Source organism: Trichechus manatus, unplaced genomic scaffold (genome assembly GCF_000243295.1).
Source record: "Trichechus manatus latirostris isolate Lorelei unplaced genomic scaffold, TriManLat1.0 scaffold00061, whole genome shotgun sequence".
NCBI classification, from domain to species: domain Eukaryota; kingdom Metazoa; phylum Chordata; class Mammalia; order Sirenia; family Trichechidae; genus Trichechus; species Trichechus manatus.
This window is the reverse complement of record NW_004443997.1, coordinates 1,054,341-1,068,970: the sequence shown is the minus strand read 5'-3', so window position 1 is coordinate 1,068,970 and position 14,630 is coordinate 1,054,341. Positions and strand designations below refer to the sequence as shown.

At 50.5% G+C, this 14,630-nt stretch overlaps 1 protein-coding gene across 1 annotated transcript in view; it reads right to left on the bottom strand.

Annotated features, from left to right (window-relative positions):
• Positions 1-14,615, bottom strand: part of CCDC157 (coiled-coil domain containing 157) — an 18,629-nt gene extending 4,014 nt beyond the window's left edge. The window contains exons 1-5 of the mRNA XM_023733652.1: positions 14,436-14,615; positions 8,327-8,446; positions 5,483-5,741; positions 1,955-2,126; positions 577-1,222 (exon numbers count right to left, since the gene is read on the bottom strand). Of these exons, the coding sequence (XP_023589420.1) occupies positions 577-1,222; positions 1,955-2,126; positions 5,483-5,741; positions 8,327-8,446; positions 14,436-14,580 (1,342 nt within the window). The 5' untranslated portion in view covers positions 14,581-14,615. The remainder of the gene's footprint in view (positions 1-576; positions 1,223-1,954; positions 2,127-5,482; positions 5,742-8,326; positions 8,447-14,435) is intronic.
• Between the last annotated feature and the right edge of the window lie 15 nt (positions 14,616-14,630).

Below are 14,630 nucleotides of genomic sequence, written 5' to 3'. Positions count from 1 at the left end.
CTTCTTACCAGCTGTCTGCCATATCTCTACACCTCCCTGGACCTCAGTGTCCTCCGTGGAGAATGACAATGAGGCTTGGAGGGCAGTGACTTGCCCAAATCCCTCAGGCCTTACATCAGTGGGCATCGGCCAACCTCCCATGCCAGTAGTTGTATCTCTTTGCGTGATGGCTTTTGCCAACTGGCAGAGGCTGCTCTGCTTGGCTGGAAATGCTAGGGGATCACCTCCCCAGGAGTAACCCTCAATGACTGGTAGGAGTGTGTGGATAAATACCCCAATGCCCTCACCCCTCTGGTGGCGTAACTCTGAGGCACGTGTTCTACACAGTCTCTCAGTGTTCCCCAATGGGATTCAGCTCCAACTGCCCACAATGTGACTGGCTTGATGAACACACCCTTTGTCACTGCCTTCCCTTCCCTGTCTCTCTTCCCCACCTCCCCAGCCTGGGTTTCCCTGTCCTCCCAGATAAACTGCTTGCACTCGAAGCCCTGTCTCGGGGTCTGCTTCAGAAGAGCCCGCGCTAAGACCGTAGCAGAGCCTCTGGGCCACTAAGTGTCCGGCCTCTGGGGCACAGACCTGCAAGCAGTTGCTGCTTGTTGCACTCCCACTCGGCCAGGTGCTGCTCAGCCTCCTCTGCCTGCTGCCGCCGCACCCCCTGCTCCTGCTGCAGTGTCTGCTCCAGCTCGCCCACCTGCTTCCTCAGTCCATCCTTCTGCCCCTCGGCCTCCTCCAGCTGGGCCCTGAGGGGCCCGACAAGCTGAGTGAGGGCCCCCACATGCTTACTGATGCGCATCAGGTCTTTGCTCTGCTCTGCCACCCAGCGGCCCACGGTGGCGGCCGGCAGCGGCCTGAGCCCCATGCTGTCCTGCACCAGCTGCTGGAACTGGTCTAAGGACGAGGGCAGGTTCTGGCCCTGACACAGGCTGATGACCACCTTGCCCACCTCCCGCAGGCTGCCCTGGACGCTGGTGCACGCGTCACAGGGCACCAGGGCCGTCTCAACCGTCTGGGAGTGGACACTCCTGGTGTTCTCGGCAGCTCTGACTGGACACTGCAGGGAGACTCTGGTGGGGATGCTGTCCAACTTTCGGCAGCTCTGGGACAAGCCTGGCATTGGGGAAGAAGGCTTGATGAACTTGGCAGTCACAAATTCAGGGCTTCTGGCTGGCTCACCCTTGGCCGTGGGCTTGGAGGTGGGGGTCTCTCCCTGGTTTGCCCTTTTCTGTGATCAGGAAAATAAAGGGAAGGCAGGTGAGGTCGACAGGCCTAGGAGGTGACCAGGTCCCTGGGTATGTTCTGTGACCAGTCTGCCTGACGTTCAGACCTGCTAACACTATCTGACACCAGCGTGAATAAGAGAGAGAGAGAGCTTTCTCCTCCTTCCTGCTCCCTCAACCTACTAAGCCAGAGCCTCCTCCTGGCTGCCCCCTAGGTTTGATGCAGTTCTATGCCTGATATTGGGAAGGTGATGGTGACAGTAACAGCTGCTCATTAATGGGTTCTCTCATGTCACCACATCTGCTCTCGGCTTTAGTTTCCACCTAAAACTAAAGGCGGACAGGTCCTCCCTCACTGGGTGGTTGTGAGGATTACAGGATAACCCACAGTAGATGTAAGTTCATATCAGCACTATCATCCACAACGCCCTCAGAGGTAGGGATACTCCCAATGTACAGATGAACAAACCGAGGTCCAAAGTCCCACAGCATAAAGAGCTGAGCCAGGTAGCCCAGACATGCTCCAAGGCATGTGTTCTTAACTACTGTGCTACGTGGGCCTTGCTTGTGAGGTTCCAGAGTTTATACTGTACCTGATGGGCAGTGGGGAGCCAGTCCAGAACACAGGGGTCCACAATAGAGTGCTAGGAAGTTGGGGCAGGGTGGTCTAGAATGTAAGCGCATAGGGACCCACCAGCCAGGACCTGGGGGAGGGGACGGGGATGGGGCCAACCCACCTGGGGAGCCACCTGCTGGTAGAGCATGCCGACCCTTAGCAGGCTGTTCCAGAAGCGCCTCACTGTGAGCCCCACAGACATGCAGGGCCCCATGGCCTGGGCCGGGGGCATCATCTGCTCTGAGCCAAGGTTCTCTAGGTAGCTGGCACAGCTCTGAAGCAGCAGCAGGAGCCTGTGGGCAGAGATGCCAGGGCAGGCTGAGGCTGAGGCCAGCACGCCACAGAACCATATGCCTCTGTCTCTGGGGGACTGGCCTAGGCGTAAGAGACTTGGAGAGGCCAACCCAGGGGTCACTTCTTCCAGGAAGCCCTTCCTGGCCCCCAGGCTCCGCTCAGTGTGGCCTCTTCTGTGCCTCCCAGTGGCAGCATTTCTGTTTGGCTGATCCCTACTGCACTGGGGATCTCCAGGGAGCGCCAAGACCTGGCCTGGTCTCGACTCAGTTGGACCCTAAGTGCTTGGAAAGCACCAGGTATGTGGCTGCTGCCTTCTATCACATGGTCCAGAGCCTGCCCACAGCCACAGGGCAAGCAGGGCAGGGCAGGGGCAGGTGTACAGGCTCCTGAGTCTAGTCCTGGGGCTTCTGCTACAGGGCAAGCTGCTCTGTGACAGTGGAGTTGTACAGTGAAGATAGGCAGGTCTCTACCCAACCTTGAAGTTCCAAATTAGAGTCAGAGAGACTAACTGTAAGGCTCTGGTTCTGGCCTGGTTCTGAGGGATGGGGAAGCACCAGGAAAAAGGACATAGAGATCTATCTGCTTAGATAGACAGACAGACAGACCCTCACAGTGGGAGACTCCTGTGCTGCTGGTGTTAATTTCCTCCTCAGCCCTAATTCCATCCCCTGGCATGAACTGAGCTTCTCTAAATGCTACTTGCTGGGCCGGAGCTGAGCTCCTGAGATGCCTCACTGTGGCCCCATCCTCAGGGCGCCCAGTCTTTCTGGGTCCCAGACCCGCCCTCTGCTAGGAGTTCTACATACTCAAGGGGGCCCAGAGGAGGTTCCACTACTCAGGCAGATGTGGGCAGGGAGTGGGGTGGGTGTGCTGATGTCAGTGACAGCCTCACAGAGGAGAGGACAAGTGAACTGGGCCTTGAAGGATGAGGAGGACTTGGCCAGACCAGGAAGTGGGTGCAAAGGGCATTCCTCACAGAGGGAACAGCAGGTGCAAAGTTATGGAGAAGGAAGGCATGTTCTGTTTTCACACGCTCAGCACCTCACAGGTTACAAACTGTGTTTTTGCACAGAGGGCACCTTCAGGCCTCACAATGGTAACCCTAGCTTCTCTGTCCTCAGACAGGTCCCTCTCACATTTGTGCTGCCTCTCTGCCCCTATCATTTTATTAGGGTGTTATTGGTGGTTCAACAGTAGAATTCTCGCCTTCAATGTGGGAGAACCAGATTCACTTTCCAGCCAATGCACCTCATGTGCAGCCACCACATGTCTATCAGTGAAGGCTTGTGTGTTGCTCTGATGCTGAACAGGTTTCAGGGAAGCTTCCAGACTAAGAAAGAACAGGGAGAAAGGCCTGGTGATCTACTTTGGAAAAATTAGCCAGTGGAAACCCTATGGATCCCGACGGTCTGATCCACAACCAATGATGGGGATGGTGCAGGCCTGGGCAGTGTTTCGTGCCATTGTGCACGGGGACGCCATGAGTCAGGGCTGACTCGATGGCAGCTAACAACAACAACAGAATTTTTGAGCACAGGGAGCCTGGGCTGTGGCCCCAGGAAGTGGAAGGCTGATGACTGTGTTAACTTAAATGATAGCATAGACTCCACCAGCCTCTTCCCAGCAGGGCCAGCCAGGACTTAGGAAAACAATCCCGTGTCTGGCTGTGTGACATGCAGAGGGAACAATGCAGCCACAAGATGCCAGGAAAAAGAGCCTGGGATGGAAACTCTGAGTGGCAGCTGTGGTGTCCTCGATATACAAAACCCCCAGGAGGCAGCGAGAGCAGTTGCAGGGTGGCCGGCAACCCCCTGCAGGTGGGGGTGGCGGCTAGGACCAGGAAGTGTGGTGTCTGACCCGAGCCCAGCAGAAGCTGGAGGGGCTGGGGGATGCCAGGCCTGGACAGCACCTCAGAGAGCACCAGTCCACTCCACATTCTATAAACAAGGCCACTGGGGCCCAGAGAGGGAAAGGGACTCCCCCAGATAGCACAACAACTTGGCAATGGGGCTGGGATTGGAGCCCGTGGCTCCCCTCTCCCAGGCCAGGTTCTCTCCACCCATCAAGCCACAGAGTCATTGATGATGACTGTCATGTGCTGAGTGCTGGCTGTACATCGGCCAGCATCCAAGGCCTCCACAGGCACTGTCTCATTGCTGCTGAGGCAGGACTTAACTATTATCCCCATTTTACAGATGAGGACACAGAGGCTCAGAGAGGTGCTGCCACTTGCCCTACATTCTATGGCAATGTAGCCTCCTGGATGGTAATGGTTATCCCAGGCATGAACATCCTCCATTTCACAGATGAGGAAACACGCCTAGAGCCCCAGTATTATCTGGACGTGCTGCTGGGTTACATTAGATCTTCTGGAATGAAAGTCAGTCCTTTGGGCCTGTCTGCACCAGCCTCTTGAGTGCTCCCAGCCAGGGATGGATTACCCAATAAGCAAGGTACTCATGGGCTTACTTACTAATCTGTAGTGCACAATTTCACCTGTTTTTCACCACACCAAAGATTTGGTGAAACCCATGTGAAATTGTTCACGTGTGGTATAAGATCACGTGTGGTATGATGCCCTTTTTATAAAGGAGAAAATGAAAACATCTAATACAAAGCAGCATGTTGTTTGATATATATCTCAACACACACAAAGGCAAGGCAATAACCACAGACTGACGGGAGTGGGTTCCTCTGAGGAAGCCACGGAAGGGTAGGGCGTGGCGCACAGGGAGAGAGAAGTCACTGTTAAACTGTTGGTTCCTCGGTTGGGTGGGTGGTGTGTTCACAACTGCATTATATTACTTAAAAAATAAAATTAAATAAAAAAGGGCTGTGTGTGGACCAATGCTAACTGTGATCATGAACCAGGAGTTACAGTTACCCAATTCTGTATATCTAAGGTCCATTAAACGAGCCCTGGTGGCGCAACGGTTAAGCGCTTGGCTGCTAACCAAAAGGTTGGCAGGTCAAACCACCCAGCAGCTCCATGAGAGAAAGACCTGGCAATCTGCTTCCGAAAAGATTACAGCCAACAAAACCCTATGGGGCATTTCTGCTCTTTCACATGGGGTCGCTACGAGTTGAAATAGACTCAGTGGCACCTAACAACAACAAAGTCCATTAAATAAACAAAATAATATAAAGATAATGAAACTGAAATTAAATGAAACAGGACTGAACACAACTGAAGTGGGAGATCACTGTGAGAGCCCTGAGTTCCTATCTGGCCCCAACAGGTGCTCAGTCAATGGGGACTATCATCACCTCCTCTGGAGGGGCTCTTGTGGCTGCTACAGTTTTAAGGGGCACATGCCAGCGCCCTGAGATGCCCAGGTTCGGCTGAGGCCCTCACCTGTCAATGACCAGCTCCAGCAGCACAGCATGGGACAGCTGCGTGAACTCAGGGTCACTGGGCACGTGGTCATAGTGTTCCAGCAGGTCCACCATGTCCAGGTCGCAGGCCATGCGGTCGGGGAACTTCCAGGAGGGGAACTGCACAGGCCCGGCACGGGAGACCACGTCCACGATGGTACCCTGCAGGTCGGTGAGGTCCTTGCGCAGGCTGTCCATGCAGGCCTGGCTGCCCAGCAGGTGTGCCATCCTCACGGCTCCTGGGCAGGCAAAGAGGAGCCCTGTTAGCAGAGCCAGGTGGCCACTGCCGGAGGAACCTTCCTAAAACCCTAATCTGCTAGGTTGCTTTAGGCCCAAAGTCTACTCCCAGACCCTGGGAGAAGCCTGTCCCAAGCCCTGGGTCCCATCCCACACCCGATACTACAATTCCATCATTCCCCAAACACCCCCTGAGAACCTGTGTGTGCAGGCCCCATGCTAAATGCTGGATGGACAAGCTGTGAACCAGAATGTCCCTACAGCCCTTCCCTCCAGGGCAGACCATCGACCAGGGCAGCGGACAACTATGTAAAAAGAGAGTTATAGCTACAGTGTGACGGGGTGTGCTGGCCACACCAGGCCACTGTCATCGCCCACCTGGACCACTCCAGCAGCTGACAGCTGGGCGACAGGCCTGCCCGCTTTACCTGATCAACTTCAGCTGCCAGAGATCTGGGCCAAACCCTATCTGATCACACCTTGCTGGCCAACCACCCCTCAAGATCCTGGTGACCCTGGGGAGAAAGGCCCTCCACGAGCCATCTGACCACCTCTGGCTACATCCCTCACCTTCCCTATCACCCCTCTCTCTGCACCATACTCACCACCACAGCTACCATCAGCTATGAGCAGCAGCTCATGTGCACCAGGCACTCTTGTTTCTGAACCCTTGTTCATCAGTTCCCTCTGTCTGAAACATGCCTTCCCTCCAATTCTCATCACCTGGCTAACGCCTCTCACCCTTCAGGATTCCTGGATCACCTCCAGGCTGGCTTAGATATTCCCTCTGGGCTCCTCCCATTAGGCATTCTCTGCCAGAATGGCCTCCACACTCTAGGCCGGGTCCTCAGCCCACCTGACTCACTGTGATCTCCCCTGTGTGGACAGCCCCTGGCCTGGCCCACTGTCGAGGCTCATTGGCAAGCGAAGGATCAAGTGATTAAACGAATAAAAGAATAAAAAGTCTGCAAAGAAAATTTAAAATGCACTGACTTTTAGGGGGCAGGAGACGAGTCCTAAAGTGTGAGAGAGGGAAAACCTGAAAATGTGATTACTGAGACCTATCACAATCTGTCCGGGGACAGAGAGCCCATTACATCTTATACAGAGAGTCTCGCCCTGGCGCTTGGCTGCACAGCCTTGCACAAGTCACTGCACCCCTCTGGGCCCCAACTGCCTCAGCTGTAAAATGAAGGCATGTCCACAGCCAGGCCGGGTTGTTGTGAGGACATTAATGTGTGCGCTGGCAAGGCATCTAGTAAAAGTTCTCAAACCATACTTTTATTACTATTAAGACTAGTGGTAGTAACAACAGCAAAGACCATCCTTGTTTTGGGTGATGCCGAGCTCCTTTACTTCCCCAATTCCCCTGTGGGCCACTGAGAATTCATCTCGCCCACCTTCCAGAGCCTGTGGACATATGAAGACAGGGATTTTGATGCACCGTCCACGGCCCCTGACTCTGAAGGTAGAGAACATGGCACTGCCCTGGCCCCACCAATGTGGTTCTTGTGCTGCTGGGGTTTCACCCTCCAGCAGGGTCGGGGGGGGCGAGTTGGCAGTTAGTTTCAGAGCCAGCTCTGTTGGGTGTCGGGAGCCTGTGCGGATGCTGAGCCCCAGTCCCTCCCAACCCTGCCAAAGGGGTCCCTTGTCCTTCTTGCATCTCCCAGCAGCAGAAAGTACCTCCTTGTACCACAACCCCCAGCCCCCTCAAAACACAGGGGCTATTTGGACAGTATTTAGGCCATGGCCCCTTCTGGCACCAAGCAAATCCAGGCCTGGCTGAGAAACCTCCCTTCCCCCAAACCTACTTCCCTCAACCTCCCTTATGTCAGAAAACAGCAGCCCCCACTGAGTACACTGTGGCTACCCGACACCTGGGCACTTCCTTGCATGCCCTTTCCCTCACTCCCATATCCAAGCATCAGATGCTGCCAATCCTGCATCCAGGCCACACAGGGAATGTGCTGGTTTCATGGACACTGCTCCAGAACCCGCATCTCTTCCCAGCCCACTTGCTTCCCTCCTTGTTCAGCCCCACTTGTCCATTCTGTCCACTGCCTGCTCATTTAAGAAGACAACTCACAGCCTGTCACCCCTGCTTAAAGCCTTTAATGGCTTTCCACAGCACTAAACGACAGAACACTTCCCGCGGTTGGTCTCCCAGCTCTGTGTGGTCTGCCCCCCACCTCAGGATCTCACCACACAGAATGCATCCCGTCCCTATGCTTCCTCTGGATAAGACACCTCCAACACTTCCCTCAGGCCTCCATCCAATGTCGTTCCTCAGGAAAGCGCTCCCGGTTTCCAAGCCAGGTTTAGGTCCCCTGTTACACATTCTCAGAGCACCCTGTTCTTTCTCTTCCCAGCACACACCACCACTGGAACTAACTCGTTATTTGAGTAACTATTTGTGGTGGTTGTTCCATTTCCCTTGCGAGTTATGGACCATGTCTTTTGAGTTCACTGCGGTATGACCTGGCAGCCTGGGCCCACAGGTGCTGGGAAGCTCAGAGGTGCCCAGAGATGGTTCCTGAGGGCTAAGCCAGCCTCTCTGGCCTTCCAGAGGACTGGGTCCTGCCCTCACCTCTGCGCAAGTGCCTGTCGTAGAGCAGGAGCTGGAGTGTCTGAGTGTGCCCAGCTCTCCGGCTGGCCTCTGGCTTCCTGTCTTCAGTGCAGGGTCTAGCTCTGAGCAGCTGTTCTGTCCCTGGGAATGGATGAAGGTGAGAGTGAGTGAGAAGGCAGTCAGGGAAGGCTTCCTGGGAGCAGAGAGGGGCTGACCGGGAGGAAGAAGGGGGTGTTCCAGGCTGGAAGAATGGAGTGAGGGAAAGGACAGGTGGGACACCGGCCATGAGCCTGAGCACAGCGAGTGTGTGTCAATAGTGCTAGCTCTATTCAGAGGACACACTGTGTGTCTATGTGTCCAAATACTCACAGTATGTCAGACAGGGCAGTGTTAGTGCCCTCTTTATATAGATGAGGAAACTGAGGCTCAGAAAACTTAGGGAGCTAGCTTAAGGTCCTCAGGGAGCTGAGATTCTGAGCCCAACATTTATGCTCCATCTTCGCATCATGCTGCTTAGAGCAGCACATTGGGAAAAAATGTGATGTGAGCCACAGTGGAATTTTAAATTTTTTACTAGCCACATTTAAAAAGTAAAAAGAAACAGGTGAATTAATTTTTATATTAGATTTTATTTAACCCAATGTACCCAATGGCATTACATAACATCAGAAGAAACAGCTGCAAACATCCATTAATAATCAGAACGTGCAATGTACGAAGAATGAATCTAGGAAATTTAGAAGTCATCAAAAATGAAATGGAGCGCATAAAGTGGTATTCGAGGCATTCGTGAGCTGAAATGGACTGGTATTGGCCATTCTGAATCAGACAATCATATGGTCTACTATGCCGGAAATGACAAATTGAAGAGGAACAGCGTCACATTTATAGTCTAAAAGAACATTTCAAGATCTATTCTGAAGTACAACACTGTCAGTGATAGGATAATATCCATATGCCAACAAAGAGGACCAGTTAATACAACTATTATTCAAATTTACACACCAACCACTAATGCCAAAGATGAAAAAATTGAAGATTTTAACCAACATCTGCAGTCTGAAATTGATCAAACATCCAATCAAGATTCATCAATAATTACTAGGAATTGGAATGCAAAAAAGTCCGAAACAAAGAAGAAGGATCAATAGTTTGAAAATATGGCCTCGGTAATAGAAACGACGCTAGAGACCACTTCATAGAATTCTGAAAGTCCAATGACTTATTCGTTGCAAATAATCTTTTTTCAACAATGTAAATGGCGACTATACACGTAGACCTCACCAGATGGAATATACAAGAATCAAATCAACTACATCTGTGGAAAGAGACGATGGAGAAGCTTAATATCATTAGTCAGAACAAGGCCAGGAGCTGACTGCAGAACAGACTGTCAATTGCTCATATGCAAGTTCAAGCTGAAGCTGAAGAAAATTACAGCAAGTCCACGAGAGCCAAAGTATGACCTTGTGTATATCCCACCTGAATTTAGAGATCATCTCAAGAACAGATTTGACCTGAACACTAATGACTAAAGACCAGATGAGTTGTGGGATGACATGAAGAAAGCAAAAGAACATTAAAAAGACAGAAAAGAACAAAATGGATGTCAGAAGAGACTCTGAAACTTGCTCTTGAACATAGAGTGGCTTAAGCAAAGGAAAAAATGATGGAGTAAAGAGCTGAACAGAAGATTTCAAAGGGCAGCTTGAGAAAACAAAGTAAAGTATTATAATGAAATGTGAAAAGACCTGGAGTTAGAAAACCAAAAGGGAAGAACACGCTTGGCATTTCTCAAGCTGAAAGAACTGAAGAAAAAAATTCAATCCTCGAGTTGCAATACTGAAGGATTCTATGGAGAAAATACTGAACGATGCAGGAAGCATCAAAAGAAGATGGAAGGAATACACAGAGTCACTGTACTAAAAAGAATTGGTTGATGTTCAACTATTTCAGGAGGTAGCATATGATAAAGAACCAATGGTACTGAAGGAAGAAGTAAAAGCTGCACTGAAGGCATTGGTGAAAAACCAGGCTCCAGGAATTGATGGCCTAACAATAGAGATGTTTCAACAAATGGATGCAGCGCTAGAGGTGCTCACCCATCTTTGCCAAGAAATTTGGAAGACAACTACCTGTCCAACCGACTGGAAGATATCCATATTTGTGAGCATTCCAAAGAAAGGTGATCCAACAGAATGCAGAAATTATCGAACAATATCATTAATACCATACACAAGTAAAATTTTGCTGAAGATAATTTAAAAGTGGTTGCAGCAGTACATTGACAGGGAATTGCCAGAAATTCAAGCCGATTCAAAAGAGGAAGTGTGTCTTAGTTATCTAGTGCTGCTATAACAGAAATAGCACAAGTGGATGGCTTTAACAAAGAGAAATTTATTCTCTCACAGTCTAGGAGGCTACATGTCTGAATTCAGGGTGCCAGCTCCAGGGGAAGGCTTTCTCTCTCTGTCAGCTCTGGAGGAAGGTCCTTGCATTCAATCTTCCCGTGGACTAGGAGCTTCTCAGTGCAGAGACCCTGAGTCCAAAGGATGCGCTTTTCTCCTGGCTCTTGATTCTTGGTGGTGTGAGGTCCCGGTGTTTCTCTGCTCGCTTCTCTCTTTTATATCTCAAAAGAGACTGATTTAAGACACAGTCTAATCTTGTAGATTGAGCCCTGCCTCATCAACATAACTGCCGCTAATCCCATCTCATTAACATCATAAAGATAGGATTTACAACACAGAAAAATCACATCATATGACAAAATGGTGGACAATCACACAATACTGGGAATCATGGCCTAGCCAAGATGACACATATTTTGGGGGGACACAATTCAATCCATGACAACGTGGAACAAGGGATATCATTGCTGATATTAGACGGATCTTGGGGAAAGCAGAGATTACCAGAAAGATATTTACCTGTGTTTTATTGACTATGCAAAGGCATTCGACTGAGTGGATCATAACAAATTATGGATAACATTGCAAAGGATGGGAATTCCAGAACACTTAATTGTGCTCATGAGGAACCTGCACACTGACCAAGAGAGAGTTATTCAAACAGAACAAGGGGATACTGCATGGTTTTAAATCAAGAAAGGGGTGTGTCAGGGTTGTATCCTTTCACCATACTTATTCAATCTGCAGGGTGAGCAAATAATCTGAGAAGCTATACTATATGAAGAGCAGGGCATCAGGATTGGAGGAAGTCTCATTAACAACCTGCGATATGCAGATGACACGACCTTGCTTGCTGAAAGTGAAGAGGACTTAAAGTACTAACTGATGAAGATCAAAGACTATAGCCTTCAGTATGGATTGTACCTCAACATAAAGAAAACAAAAATCTTCACAACTGGACCAATAAGCAACATCATGATAAATGGAGAAAATACTGAAGTTGTCAAGGATTTCATTTTACTTGGATCCACAATCAATGCCCATGGAAGCAGCAGTCAAGAAATCAACGTATTGCACTGGGCAAATCTGCTGCAAAAGACTGCTTTGAAGTGTTGAAAAGCAAAGATGTCACCTTGAAGACTAAGGTATGCCTGATCCAAGCCATGGAGTTTTCAATTGCCTTATATGCATGTGAAAGCTGGACAATGAGCAAGGAAGACAGAAGAACTGACACCTCTGAATTACGGTGTTGCTGAAGAATATGGAATATACCATGGACTCCCAGAAGAATGAATAAATCTGTCTTGGAAGAAGTTCAGCCAGAATGCCCCTTACAAGTGAGGATGGTAAGACTTCATCTCACATACTTTGGACATGTTATCAGGAGGGACCAGTCCCTGGAGAAGGACATCATGCTTGGTAAAGTGGAGGGTAAGCCCAAAAAAGGAAGACCCTCAATGAGATGGATTGACACAGTGGCTTCAACAATGGGCTGACACATAGCAGACATTGTAAGGATAGCGCAGGACCGGGCAGTGTTTTGTTCTGTTGTACACAGGGTCTTTGTGAGTTGGAACCAACTCAACGGGACCTAACAATAACAACAATCCAAAATACTATCATTTCAACATGAAATCAATATAAAGTTATTAAGGAGATATTTTCCATTCCTGGTTTTATTAAATCTCAAAAGCCCGCGTGTATTTGATACTTAACAGCTCATCTCAACTTGGACCAGCCACCAATTCAAATGCTCGACAGTCACATAGGCTGGTGGCCACAGTACTGGAATGCACAGGTGTGGAGGATCAGACACTGTGTGTTCATTTAACAATTGTTGACCGAGAAGCTGCTATACACTGGGTGCCATGTCAAGAACTGGGGACAGAGGATGGCAATAGAGCTCTGTCCTAAAGCACCCACCATCTATGTCTGAGGGTCTCTGCTGTGGGTCAGTCTTGGGTCTGTGAGCTCCGTGGGCTCCACCCACACTGATGGGAATGCCATGTGTGTCTGCCCCGTGCCAAGCACGTGCATGCACTGCTCTAGCATGGGCCACATCCTGTACACACACTGACTTGGCGACTGCCTGTCATGAGATTTTGCTGCCCACAAGATTTTATGTCCCCAAGGCATAAGGCAGAAACCAACAGAAAAAAAAAAAAAACACATTGAAACATTCTGGGTTTCCTTCCTATCATGGGGTGGGGGGGAAATGAAGCAAGCAAGAAGCCTCAACTTGGGCAGAGATGTATTCAGGTGGCAAAGCACCTGGAACTCATGGCTTGCTTGTTGAAGACACCATGAAACACCAGTCTGTCCACTTTCAAATCACCACAGCTGCCATCTGGGGCCATCTTAGATAACAGTGCCCATTAGTTTCTGGTTCAGATAAGCAGCAGCAAATGCCAAAGCAACAAGAAGAATATACAAGAGGAAAACATAATATTGAAAAATATCCAACATTACCTTATATGGTTTCTTCTGAAAATCGGGGTTATGCAGATATACGGATGGTTTGAGAACCATGTCAAGAGAAGGAGACTCGATAACGTTTTTCTCTGTAATTCCTCAGCCTGGAGCTGCAGCCCACAGGTGATGGGCACCAATTGAGCCAGCACTGCCATTAGGTAGGAGCAGCAGCTAACTTGTCTCTCCTCAGCTCCCTCTGGCTCAAGGCGAGCTTTTGCCTTCCCTTTTATTCAACATTCAAGCCCCATTCCCCTCTCTGGGCCCTAGTACCCTACCCTACTGGTAAAGAATACACCCACCTTGCTCAGATTTTAGGACACTGCCGTGAGAACACTTTGGAAACTCTAAAACCGTTTGTCAGTCTCTCTATATACAGCAGTTGTCAATCTCTAACTTGGGGAATGCTAATTGCCTGGATCCCTGGAGACACTGAAGGGACTGAATGAAGACAAACGAATAACGAATTGCACTTGCAGAGGTGAAAGACTGGCCTGGGTTTGGATTCCCACTGTGCTAACTCTGAACTTCACTGTCCTCATCTGTAAACCGGTTGATAAAAAGGATAAATGATATAATGCATATAAAGTGTTGACCACAGGGTCCGACTCATGGTAAATGCTCAGTAGATCCTAGCTGTCATTAGTACTCTCCATTAATAATGACTACAACGACACAAACCAGCTATAGTGTGTGAATGATGGAGAACATCTATCAGCTTCATTTCACAGGTGAGGAAACTGAAGTCCAGGCACCGCTCAGAGCCCCCTCTCCGCATTCTGGAGCCAGGAGGGAAGGTAAAGGAGGCAGGGTTGAGGGGGTTTCGGGACAGGAAGCAAAGTGGACCTGATTCAAGGCGCGCCTCTGGAAGCGAGGGGCGTGGTCGGCAAGGAGACACCAGTGGGGATGAGGGGTGGAGCCTAAAGAAGTAGCCCTGATCTGGGAAGCCCAGTGGGGTTTGGGGGCGGGACTATGGAGGGAAGGGGGTGGAACCTAGAAAAGGGAGGCCCGCGGGAAAGAGACCAGAGGGAGTTGAGGGTCCGTGACTTTGAAGGGGAGGTTGGAGGATGTGGGCCTGAAGCGAGTAAGAGGGATTAAGGCAGAAGGGAGGTGAGGCTTTGAGGAGGAGGCCTGAGGGGCCTTGAGAGGCGGGGTCTGAGTGAGCGGGGAACAGGCCTGTGGAGTAAATGAGGGGGCCAGGGCCCCAAGGTGTGTCCGGGGAGCTACTGGCGGGGAGATGTAGGACATCTCACCTGTCTTCAGCTTCGTGGCCTCAGCCCCTGGATCTGGCCGGCTCATGGAACTGGCCCCGGCACGCCTGCGGCTCCCGGGATCCCCAGAAACCCCAGGCCAGGCGCCTGTACCGCTGCCATGGCAACGGCGTCGCGTGAGACCCATTCGCTGGGGTAGGGACGGGAAGCCACGCCCGGCCGAGGGGGCGGTCCCGG